Source organism: Giraffa tippelskirchi, chromosome 2 (assembly GCF_054371585.1).
Source record: "Giraffa tippelskirchi isolate mGirTip1 chromosome 2, T2T-mGirTip1v1.2.pri, whole genome shotgun sequence".
NCBI lineage: Eukaryota > Metazoa > Chordata > Mammalia > Artiodactyla > Giraffidae > Giraffa > Giraffa tippelskirchi.
The window spans coordinates 190,893,276-190,906,546 of NC_137276.1; the positions used below are offsets into that span (position 1 = coordinate 190,893,276).

General features: G+C 34.6%; 1 protein-coding gene across 12 annotated transcripts in view; it reads right to left on the reverse strand.

The window, feature by feature from the left end:
* The window catches only part of ARL6 (ARF like GTPase 6), a 46,072-nt gene that overhangs the window by 20,558 nt on the left and 12,243 nt on the right, over positions 1–13,271 (reverse strand). For all 12 annotated transcript variants that reach the window (XR_014077575.1, XR_014077574.1, XR_014077576.1 and 9 more), the window contains 2 exons: positions 9,506–9,600; positions 2,010–2,139 (listed from right to left, as the gene is read on the reverse strand). Coding sequence is in view for 9 of the 12 variants with exons in the window: in XM_081572595.1 (XP_081428721.1) it covers positions 2,010–2,139; positions 9,506–9,600 (225 nt within the window). In the remaining 3 variants the exon portion in view is untranslated. The remainder of the gene's footprint in view (positions 1–2,009; positions 2,140–9,505; positions 9,601–13,271) is intronic.

A 13,271-nucleotide genomic window follows, 5' to 3' on the forward strand; every position in this document is an offset into this window, starting at 1 on the left:
TATCTGTCTCCCTTTCAAGATAGTAAACATGCAAATGCAAACATATATCACTCCAGGGACTTAGTCAAAGAACACATGGGAAGAATTAAAACAGAATCAGACTTGAAAATCAGAGTTGACTATATGTTTAGTAAAATGATCAAAAATAAACCAAAAAAAAATTCCAGATGATACTTCTCTATAATCTCTCCTTTACTACCCGAATTTATTTGTCCCTAAGGCAAGAGAGATGCAATACTTTATCTCTGTACCACTCAGCATTACTTTTTTCTCCAAAATTAAAGGAGAAATTTATTTTTAGTTCAAATAAAAACCTTAACAAGTGAAACACTAATTGGAACTTAGTGAGATGTCCAGTTTGAATTAAGAAGTCAAAATTTTAGACAAACTTAGAAGAAAAACTTAGCATTCTTCTACAAGTTGTACAGAAAATAAATAAACTGGCAATATGCTCTAAATCCATATCCTTATAACAACAGATATTATTTTTTTTCTCTTACTAAAAAAAGTTAAGGTGTCACAATTAAATAAATAAGCTTGTTAGAATTCAATAGGTAATTATTAAGGAGAAAGACATTTTCCATTTGCAAAATTAATTTCTACTTCAAAATTAAGAAGAAAACTACATTTTTACTAATTAGAATTGACCCGTATTTTGAATGTTGTACTGCCATTAATGTAGTCAGCACACTTAGGGCAAAAATTAAATTATTCTACTTTACATATTATCATTTTAAGTATGATTTACAAAAATAGAAAGGTTCTATCTTAAGATAGTTCTCTACACCAAATCTCTCCTTTCTTTACCAACAAAATACCACAGAACCTCAAATTCCAATTCAAGAATAATTCAGTAAACACTGATTTTTCCTCTGATTTCCAAAGTAAGGAAGGTTTTCCTCACGATATGTGGCCTTAGGTACCGAAAAATTTCAAGGGATTTCTCAAGTGCTATAGTATTACTCTTTCAGCACCATGGTTAGCTCTTAAAGTTTTCCTCTGAGTTCTACCACTTTCTTCTTTCCTAGATTTCTTTGCCTCTGTGTTCAGCCTTTCTCTATAGAGGAGAAGGATACCTTCCAATAGGGAGAGGTGGGGGCAGGGGTGAACAGAGGGAAGCTTAATGTAACATAAGGTAGCAATAGGCATTAAAATACTATCTAATATATAACTTCTGTTTATCCTCATCAGAATATTTTGGCAGAAAAACACAATGGAATTAAATATATTAGTAAGAAACTGCTTTCCAAATAAAAATGTATAATAATATCAGACTCTAATTATTTAAGAGTTCAATTTTACAGTATGTCCGAATAAGATATATTTTTATATTTCTGTTTATTTATATCAACAAGTAGTTATTGTGTATCTCCTAAGTACCTATGAGTAGGTACCTACTAAACTATTCTGGGGGTTACAGAGTGAAAAAAATCAATGAAATCCCAGGTCTCATGGTACTAATGGACTAGTATAGGAAGACAGACTATACAAGAGAAAAGAAAAAAAGAAGAGGTCATATGGCAATAGATGAATAAAGCAAAGGAAGGAAAAAAAAAAAACACAAGAGATGAGCGTAAGGTATAGTGATATTTCAGAGAATTATCAAGAGAAGTCTCTTTCTTAAAGAAAGTGCAGTAGTAAGCAGGAAAATTATTTTAAAGAATGATTCAGACAAAGGGAGTAACCAGTATAAATGCCTTGAGATGGAACTGTGGTTGGTTGATTCAATGTGCAGAAAGAAATTAGTGTGGTTGAAGCTGGGTAAGTAAGGAGATTGGTTAAGTTAATTCTTTTAAAGAGTTGTTTTTATTTTTCTATCACTGAAAAGATTTGAAAAGGTTTTAACAATAATATATTACTGAATACCTGCAACACTACAATTTTATAAAACATAATCTTTACCTTTCATCCTACCATGTTAAGTCACTTATATAGTGAGCTTGTAAAAAAACCCTGAAGTTGGAGATTTTTTCAGAATGATAAAATGAAACATAAATAAAAGACTTTACCAAATATGCCATGGTTTATCTTTGATGTTCTCTAAACACAGCAACTGAGATATTTTTACAGATGTCACTGCATCTCTAAGATCCATTTTGTTTGCAAAGAATAAGATTGGTATTCGACGGTGCTTAATATCTAAAAGAGAAAATAAGACTATCATCACACTTCTAGCTTTTTGAGTTACCTTCTCCAAAATCCTTAAAACTGAAATCCACTAAAATTGTCTTCCAATCACTTCTTCCCATATCACACATACATAAACATTTAAAGGCATATACTGTCAAGCATGTATTTAAGTGACAATATAATTTAAAATATACTTCTTCCTAAGGTTATTTGCACAGTCCATGGAATTCTACAGGCCAGAATACTGGAGTGAGTAGCCTTTCCCTTCTTCAGGGGATCTTCCCTACCCAGGGATCGAACTCAGGTCTCCCTCATTGCAGGTGAAGTATTTACCAGCTGAGCTACAAGGGAAGTAAGATTATCTGCCCTCTTGTTGGAACTGTAAACCAAAGATGGATGAGGTAGGGGTGGAGGGCTCATTAAACAGTTACTGAACAGCACCTAGCAAAGAGTCAAACATTTTGTTTCATTTTTACTGTCAACACAAAGGAAGAAAACTTCAAACAGAAATATTATAGAAGGAGGATAAGAATGTAAATGGACTACTCAAAAGACATAGGGTGGCTGAAAGGATTTTTTTAAAAAGACCCATACATAAGTTGCCTATAAGAGATTCACTTCAAATCCAAAGAAACAAACTGAAAGTGAGAGGATGGAAAAAGATATTTCATGCAAACGGAAACGAAAAAAATGGTGGGGCAGCAATGCATATATCAGACAAAAGAGACTTCAAAACAAAACTATAAAAAGAGGCAAAGAAGGACATTAAAGGACAGTGCTTACGGGATCAATTCAAGCAGATAAAGACAGTTGTAAATATGTATGTACCCAACATAGGAGCAGTTAAACATATAAGGCAAATATTAACAGATGCAGAAATTGACAGCAACACAATAATAGTAAGGGGTCTTCAACTGCCCCCTTCCATCAATGGACAGATCATTCACACAGAAAGTCAATAAGGAAACAGTAGCCTTAAAAGACACATTAGATCAACTTAATAGATATATACTAAAAATGCAAATTAAAATTGCCATGAAATATCACCTTACATCTGTCAGAATGACTGTGGTCCAAAAGAACACAAATAATAAATACTGGTGTGGATGCACAGAAAAGTGAACTCTTGCACACCGTTAGTTGGAATGAAAATTGGTGCAGCTACTATGGAAAACAGAATTAAGGTTTCTCAGAAAACTAAAAATATAACTACCATGTGAGTTAGCAATTCTACTCCTAGGTATTTATAAAATAAAATAAAAAATAATTTGAAATGATACAAGCACACTAATGTTCACAGCAGCATTATTTAAAATTGCTAAGATATAAAAGCAACCTAAAAAAAAAAAATAAAAGCAACCTAAGTGTACTTAGCAGATGAATGGATAAAGATACATACAATGGTATACTCAGTTCAGTTCAGTTCAGTTCAGTCACTCAGTCGTGTCTGACTCTCTGCGACGCCATGAATTGCAGCACGCCAGGCCTCTCTGTCCATCACCAACACCCGGAGTCCACCCAAACCCATGTTCATCGAGTCGGTGATGCCACCCAACCATCTCATCCTCTGTCGTCCCCTTCTCCTCCTGCCCCCAATCCTACCCAGCATTAGGGTCTTTTCCAATGAGTCAACTCTTCACATGAGGTGGCCAAAGTATTGGAGTTTCAGCTTCAACATCAATCCTTCCAATGAACACCCAGGACTGATCCCCTTTAGGATGGACTAGTTGGATCTCCTTGCAGTCCAAGGGACTCTCAAGAGTCTTCTCCAACACCACAGTTCAAAAGCATCAATTCTGCAGCACTCAGCTTTCTTCACCGTCCAACTCTCACAGCCATACATGACTACTGGAAAAACCATAGCCTTGACTAGATGGACTTTTGTTGGCAAAGTAATGTCTCTGCTTTTAAATATGCTATCTAGGTTGGCCATAACCTTCCTTCCAAGGAGTAAGTGTCTTTTAATTTCATGGCTGCAGTCACCATCAGCAGTGATTCTGGAGCCCAAAAAAATAAAGTCTGACACTGTTTCCACTGTTTCCCCATCTATTTCCCATGGAGTCATGGGACCAGATGCCATAATCTTAGTTTTCTGAACGTTGAGCTTTAAGCCAACTTTTTCACTCTCCTCCTTCACCTTCATCAAGAGGCTCTTTAGTTCTTCGTCACTCTCTGCCATAAGGGTGGTGTCATCCGCATATCTGAGGTTATTGATATTTCTTCCGGCAATCTTGATTCCAGCTTGTGCTTCTTCCAGCCCAGCATTTCTCATGATGTACTCTGCATATAAGTTAAATAAGCAGGGTGACAATATACAGCCTTGATGGACTCCTTTTCCTATTTGGAACCAGTCTGTTGTTCCATGTCCAGTCCTAACTGTTGCTTCCTGACCTGCATACAGGTTTCTCAAGAGACAGGTCAGATGGTCTGGTATTCCCATCTCTTTCAGAATTTTCCACAGTTTATTGTGATCCACACAGTCAAAGGCTTTGGCATAGTCAATAAAGCAGAAATAGATGTTTTTCTGGAACTCTCTTGCTTTTTCGATGATCCAGCGGATGTTGGCAATTTGATCTCTGGTTCCTCTGCCTTTTCTAAAACCAGCTTGAACATCTGGAAGTTCACGGTTCACGTATTGCTGAAGCCTGGCTACTACTCAGCCATAAAAAAGAATTAAATACTACCATTTGGAACAACATAGATGGACTTGGAAGGTGGTATGCTGGATGAAATAAGCCACACAGAGAAAGACAAATATTGTATGGTATCACTTATATGCAAAATCTAAAAAAATACAACAAGCTTCTGAATGTTAACCAAAAAAGAAACAGACTCAGAGACACAGGTAGCAAACTAGTGGTTACCACTGGGGAGAGAGAAGGGTGGAAGAGAAGTTAGGCGTAGAGGATTAGGAGGAACAAACTACTATGTATAAAACAAATAAGCTACAAGAATATATTGTATAACACAGGAGGAGTACAGGCAATATTTTGTATTAAGTATAAATGGAACACAACTTAAAAAATTGTGGATCATCATGTTGTACATGTGAAACTTATATGATACTGTACATCAACTCTACCACAATAAAGGATATGGAAGACGTGAACAACACTATCAGCTGATATTTACAGAACTATTCATCCAAGTACAGCAAGATACACATTCTATGGAATTGCAGATGGAACATTCACCATGCTCAACCATGTTAGGCCATATATTTCTAATAATGAAAATCTTTCAAATATGTTATTTGATCAAACAGAACTTTAATAGCCCTACCTCATTTAAAGAAATTGAATTTATAATTTATGCTCTCAACATACACACAAAATCCTGAACCAGATGGCTTCATTAGTAGATTTTATTTAATGTTTAAGAAATAATACCAATTCTACACAAATCCAAAACATAAAAAAAAATAAAAAGAGGAGTAACTGCTCTTGAAGTCATTTTACGAGGTCTCTAGAGCCCTAATACAAAATCAGAAGAGGCCATTACAAGATAGAAAATGACAAAATGAAATCCACTATACTAAGTGAAATAAGTCAGAAAAAGACAAATACCATGTGCTCTCACATGTGAAATCTAAAGAAGACAAAAAATATCTAAAGAAAACAAACTGATGGATGCAGAGAAGAAATTCGTTGATGCCAGAGGTGGTTGAGGTGGAGAGAGCTTGAAATGGATAAAAGGGGTCAAAAAGTACAAACTTCCAGTCATGAAATAATTTACGAGATGTAATGTATACTGTGGTAACTACAGTTAGTAATACTGTATTGGATATTTGAAAGTACATCATGAGAAACGCTGGGCTGGAAGAAACACAAGCTGGAATCAAGATTGCCGGGAGAAATATCAATAACCTCAGATATGCAGATGACACCACCCTTATGGCAGAAAGTGAAGAAGAACTAAAGAGCCTCTTGATGAAAGTGAAAGAGGAGAGTGAAAAAGTTGGCTTAAAGCTCAACGTTCAGAAAACTAAGATCATGGCATCTGGTCCCATCACTTCATGGGAAACAGATGGGGAAACAGTGGAAACAGTGTCAGACTTTATTTTTTTGGGCTCCAAAATCACTGCTGATGGTGATTGCAGCCATGAAATTAAAAGATGCTTACTCCTTGGAAGGAAGGTTATGGCCAACCTAGATAGCATATTTAAAAGCAGAGACATTACTTTGCCAACAAAAGTCCGTCTAGTCAAGGCTATGGTTTTTCCAGTGGTCATGTGTGGATGTGAGAGCTGGACGGTGAAGAAAGCTGAGCGCCACAGATTTGATGCTTTTGAACTGTGGTGTTGGAGAAGACTCTTGAGAGTCCCTTGGACTGCAAGGAGATCCAACCAGTCCATCCTAAAGGAGATCAGCCCTGGGTGTTCATTGGAAGGACTGATGTTGAAGCTGAAACTCCAATACTTTGGCCACCTCATGCGAAGAGTTGACTCATTGGAAAAGACCCTAATGCTGGGTAGGACTGGGGGCAGGAGGAGAAGGGGATGACAGAGGATGAGATGGTTGGATGGCATCACTGACTCGATGGACATGGGTTTGGGTAAACTCCGGGAGCTGGTGATGGACAGGGAGGCCTGGCGTGCTGCAATTCATGGGGCTGCAAAGAGTCGGACACGACTGAGCGACTGAACTGAACTGAAGAGTATATCTTAAAAGTTCTCATCACATGAAAAAAAAATTTCTAACTATGTGTCCTGATGGATGTTAACTAGACCTGTGGTGATCATTTCACAGTACAGTTGACCTTTGCACAATGTGGGGGTTGGAGCTCTGACCTCTGCACATTCAAAAATCTGTGAATAACTTCATGGCTGGCCCTCTGTATCTGCGGTTTCACATTTGTGGATTCAGTCAGCTTTGGATCATATAGTACTACTGTGGCATTATTTGAAAAAAATCCACCTGTAAGTAGACCTGTGCAGTTCAAATCCCAGTTGTTCAAAGGCCATCTGTATGTACAAATATCAAATCACTATGCTGAATACCTGAAACTGATATAAAATTATATGTCAATTATATCTCAAAAAATGTTCAAATCAACTTTATTCATAATTGCCTTAAACTAGGAACAGCTCAGGTATCAATTACTAAACACTGGATAAACAAACTGTGTTACAGTCATATAATAAAATATTACAAAACATATAAAAGGAGTAAACAAGTGACACATACAACAACGTGAGCGACTCCCCAAAACATTATGCTGAATGTAAAAACCTAAGCACAAAAATGTATGTACCTTTTCCTACCATTTATATGAAATTGTAAAAAAGGCAAAATTTTGGAGATTGAAATCAGATTAGTAGCTCTTCTGTCCCCTTGTAGGGGGTGCTGACTGGAAAGGGGCATGAAAGAACTTACAGGGTGATGAAAATGTTCTGTTTCTTATCTGGGAGTGTATAGCCAAGAACAGTTACATGAATATATGTATTTGTCAAAATTACAGAACTGTACACTTAAGATTGGAGCATTTCTCTGTATTACATATTATACATCAATTAAAAAAAGTTCAATATATATTTCAGCTGAGAAATCCCTTTTTTGGGAATCTAACCTATAAAATAAATGCATCAGTAAGTATATATAGATACAAGGACAAAGCTTTAGTTGAAGAAATTAAGGTTCCCATTGTATTTATTTTAAGCAGATGTTGTAAGACGTATTTCATGTTTTGGTCAACATTATGACTTTTTTTGGAGAGAAAGGGGAAGGATTAACAAAAAGGGAATGCAGAATCAAAAATGCCTTCTCAACCCAGATAAAAGATAGGTAAGTTTTTAAAAGTGAAAAAGTCACAGAAAAAGCACAGGTTGGATAGTTTTCCCTCCACATATTTGAATAAACTTGAGGTTGTCCAATAAAAATACCAAAGATATTGTGGTTAAGCAGAGAGAATTCTTAGAAGGCCACATACTATTCCTGTTTTTATTCTAACAAATCTGCATTTCTTTTAAACCATTTTCTAAAAGTCCTCTTCTAAAAGTACTGGTACAAAGGTCACTTAAATCTTTCTGCATGAGCAAGACTAGAAATGCAGAATTCCACAACAGTACTGAGAACTCCTGGGGGTGGGAGGGAAGGAATACCTAGCAACAGGGAAATGACTAAATAAACCACGGTACATTCATAGTATGGCATGTTAGGCATCATTAAAAAGAATAATTGTACACATGCAATTTGACTTGAAAGGATTTCCACCATGCAGTGATACTTGAGAATAGGAAGATGTAGAAGAGTATACAGAATATGATTCTGTTCTAGTAAGTAATGATGACAGTCCTCAACCCTATATGATTGGCCAATCCTATATGGTTGGCCCTCTGTATCTGCGAACTCCACACCCACAGATTCAACCAACCATGGATGGAAAACACTCAGGGAAAAAAATTACAGAAAGTTCCTGAAAACAAAACTTGAATTTACCATGTGTTGGCATTGTATTAGTTGCTCAGTCATGTCTGACTTTTTGTGACCCCATGGACTATAGACCCCTTCTGCAGGGGATCTTCCCAACCCAGGGATCGAACCCGAGTCTGCTGCATTGCAGGCAGATTCTTTACCATCTGAGCCCCAGTATTTACATTTTGTTGAGTATTATAAGCAATCTAGAGATGGTTTAAAATATATGGGAGGATGTGCATAGGTTCTATGCAAATACTACTATTTTATATAAGGGACTTGAGCAACCACAGCTTTTGGTATCCTTAGGGATCCTAGAACAAATCCCCTATAGATACCAAGGGATAACTGTATATATTTGGTACCTGTATATGCTGATGTGTGTATATATATATGTATATATGTTGGTGTATCTGTGCATATATATATATGATATGAAATTATAAGCAAAGGTACTAAAGAAAAAGTACCAAATTGTTAATACTGTTATCTTAAAAGGGAATTGGAGGGCTGGCAGTAATTTAAAAATAGAAAAGATCTGTTTTAAAAGAATTCTCATAATAAATATCTAAGAAATACTGTGATTACACATTCACACCTATGTAAAGATGGCAACCAAAAAAATTTTAATGTGTTGAAACATCAATTTTTATTTTCACTCTTATTCTTTTTCTGTTCATCTACTTTGCTACTGATACATTATTTACATGATCAGGAAAAAAGAGTACTTTTAATTTCAGGAAATAAAGATTAAAGACTTGGAAAACACTGCAAATGGCTTTGAAATTAAAAAAATATATATATGGTATTGCAAATTCCACATAATTAATATGCTTTAAAATTCAAAAATTTTAAATAAGATTATACAGTGTAAACAACATGTTTTGCTGACATCAAAGAACAAAACATCATACATGACCCCAAAGCATAGACATTACAGACTGAAACACACACACATGTACCTGGATGATTCAGAAGAATATCAAGTTCTTCTTTGGCCACAACCATTCTTAATCTATCACTACTATCAATGACAAAAATAATGGCTTCGCCTTCTCTGTGTAATACAAAGAATGAAAAAAATTAATGATAAACAAACATTTTTCTACGTTAACTATTCATTTGCATATCTTAAACCGTTTATTATGTCTTCATGTCCTATGATGATTTATCATTACAGGTGTTGGTGCTGTTCCTTATTCGTTTATATGAGTAATTAATATTGCCATATTTTGGTTAACATATTAACCAAATTAGTCACATTTCATGTAAAGTAATTTTTATTCATTTGGATCATAACGTGGTAAATTTAATGACTCATTTCATAATTTTACAAAATAACAAGTTGGGTTTCCCTGGTGGTTAAGAATCCATCTGCTAATGCAGGGGACACGGGTTCGATTCCCTGATCCAGGAAGATCCCACATTATGCAGAGTAACTAAACCTACACTCTAGAGCCTGTGAATCACAACTACTGAGCCAAAGCGCCTCAAATTCTGAAGTCTGCAAGCCTAGAGTCCATGCTCTGCAATAAGAGAAACCACCACCTGCAACCTGCGTACTGCAACTAGAAAGTAGTTTCCCCCGATCACTGGAACTAGAGAAAGCCCGTGTGCAGCAACGAACTCAGCATGGTCATAAATTAAATTAAAAAAAAAAAGGTAAAAACATAATCCTATTACACAGGCACAATCATTAATATTTGCAAATAAATAGTTTTCAACATTTTCTTTGCATATGTGTGTATGCACTCAGTCCTGTCTGACTCTTTGCAACCCCATGGACAGCAGCCTGCCAGGCTCCTCTGTACATGGAATTTTCCAAGCAAGAATATTCATATACGAATATCTACATCTGTATTTAAATGGAATCTTGCTGTTTTATTCTGCCTTTCTGATATATATGTACACTTCCTTGATCTTTTTTATAGTATAGTTTGAACTACTTTTATATGAAGCATTAAAGCATAAAGAAGCTTTAAAGTTTTTTTTGAAAGATGTCTTTCAATAACATCTTTCATTATACTGTAAAGTATAATGAGTATGTCATTAAATATTGTATCAAACTTCTGTTGTTGGGCTTCATAGAATACTTCCAATCTTCATTACTATGAAAAACTTTAGGATAAACATCCTCCCAAATACATTTAAAAAATTTCTTGATACTTTAAGATCTCTTTTTAGGAACAGAACGCCTAGGAATACATATAAAATTTAAAGTTTTAGATAAACACTGACAAATTAGAAATGCTGTATCAATTTTATAATACTATCAGCACTTTTCCCATTCCCTGACCAGCATGGCTCTTATTCTTTTCAATTTTTTACCATCCTAACAGCATATTATTTTACTTTGCATTTTATTAATTTCTTGTTAAGTTCAATATACTTTCATATATTTATTAGACATATATATTTTTTTGTGACTCACTTATTCCAGTCATAAATCAAGATTTTTAAAGTTCAATGTCATTAGTACTCACATGCATATAAAAAATAAAACAACTTTTTAATACCATTGTCTGCTATAATTTAAAAAGATGAATGCATTTTATTACAGTCATACATTACCAGTGGATATAGAAACTGATACAATTGGAAATATATATCAAGATCTTTAAAAACATTCAGTCACTTTGAGCCAGTAATTTCATTTCTGAAATTTATACTAAGGAAACAAGAAGTATGACAAAGATTTATACAGTAATATGTTAACTGAAGAATTGTTTATAATCTTCCAAAACTGAGAACAATCTTTATGTCCAAAAACAGAGAAATGATTAAGCAAATTTTGGCACAGGAAGGAATGTGAGAAAATCTTAGGTTGCCATGAGAGTTACATTCTTTTTATGTTTTCCTGACTTATCATAGAATGTTAAATGAAAACTATACAGCACATGCTGCATACTTTAGAAGGCTCCTTTCTCAGTTATGTTAAATGTTATTTCAAAACAGAAGAAACATACTCAAAAGATATATTCTCTAAACATTAACTCCTTTCCCAATATGCACTCTTTATATTTTAGGCTTTATTACTTTTTTATATTCAAAGAGTAATATGCAAAAACTATACAATAATTAACATTACAGAATCAAATAAATAACAAAGTAAACTTCCTTTATAATCGCATTAGTACCAAAACAAATGCTATTAATGATGCAGTACATATTACACTAAGAATTTTCTTCTCTCTCAATATATATTAAGCATACATTTTTATTAGGAATAATTTTCTTTATATAACTGAGATATGAAAAAATATCATTATAAATAATTCTCAACACACACTATTTTATGTACATGTTTGCCCAGCAGTCCCAGTCATCTGCACTTTTCTGAAAGCAAAAATTATGGCTAGAGGTTATGAATATTTTTCATTTGAACAGATATTGAAAAATTACCCTAAAAAAGATGTTACATTATCTGTAAGAGTAGCTTGTTTTGCCAACAGTAGATTTAATTAATCTTTTTAACCTTTTTTCAGTCTAACAGATTAAAATCTACTTGTTCTTTCACAATCAGAAAAATATAGCTACAAGAAATTTATATTACTGTAGATTTCTGAACAGTAACCATATTCAGCATTCCACCTACAGTGTATCTAAAATATTCCTGAATTCATTAATTTCTTCCAAAAAGATTTTAAGAAAAAGAACGTTAAAATCAGAAAAAAATTTCCTTTAAGTACTATTGTTTATGTAGTATTACATTTTCTGTAATAAAATTTTTTTAAAAATATTAAATACATTTTTTAAAAAAGTTATTTACCAATTAACTGGAGAAGGAATTTAAAAAATCCTATACTGAAAATTTAAGTTGTCTTAAAAACAAAAACACCTCGCATTTCCCCCAGAGAATTTAATGCAGGATACCACAAACACAGCATATTTGGATCCTAGCAACTTGATAGCTGTAAATCTGAAGTAATTGTTGAGCACCTGATTTGCACATGCAGAAAAACATCTCATTTAGAACTGCTTGTTGAACAAATGGATCAACTGTTAGTACTGCTATTTTAACTAAATTTATTCAGTAATTATTTACTGATCTGTGTGCCCAGAATCATACTTGATCTTGAAGAAATAATCTGAATAAGAAAAAAATCCCACCCCCTTGATTATATGGTTATAAGATTAGAGAAATATGAATGGTTAAGTACTGTGCCAACACTGGGACCAGAATAATTGGGCATCTCCACAATAAGTGGAATCTCCACAGAGGAGGTGACTTTTGAGCTAGTACTTAAAGAATGAATATATTAACCTTAAGCTGCAGAGAAGTAGAGTAGAACAGGACATTAAAAACAGAGACAACAGAACATGCAAGGCCCAAGGTTATGGAGAATCTGAAGCATTTGACAAATAATGTCAAGTATGATTATATATTTTTTAAAAACTTAGGATGTATACTTAAATTACATAAGAATAAACATTGCAACCTAACCCATGTAATCATTTGGATTTCTAATCACTACTTGTTAAAATATAAGTGAAGTAGCTCAGTCGTGTCCGACTCTTTGTGACCCCATGGACTATAGCCTATCAGGCTTCTCCGTCCATGGGATTTTCCAGGCAAGAGTACTGGAGGGGGTTGCCATTTCCTTCTCCAGGGGATCTTCCCAACCCAGGGATCGAACCCAGGTCTCCCGCATTGCGGGCAGACGCTTTTACCCTCTGAGCCACCAGGGAAGCTCACTTGTTAAAATATAACCATCTAGTTAACCAACA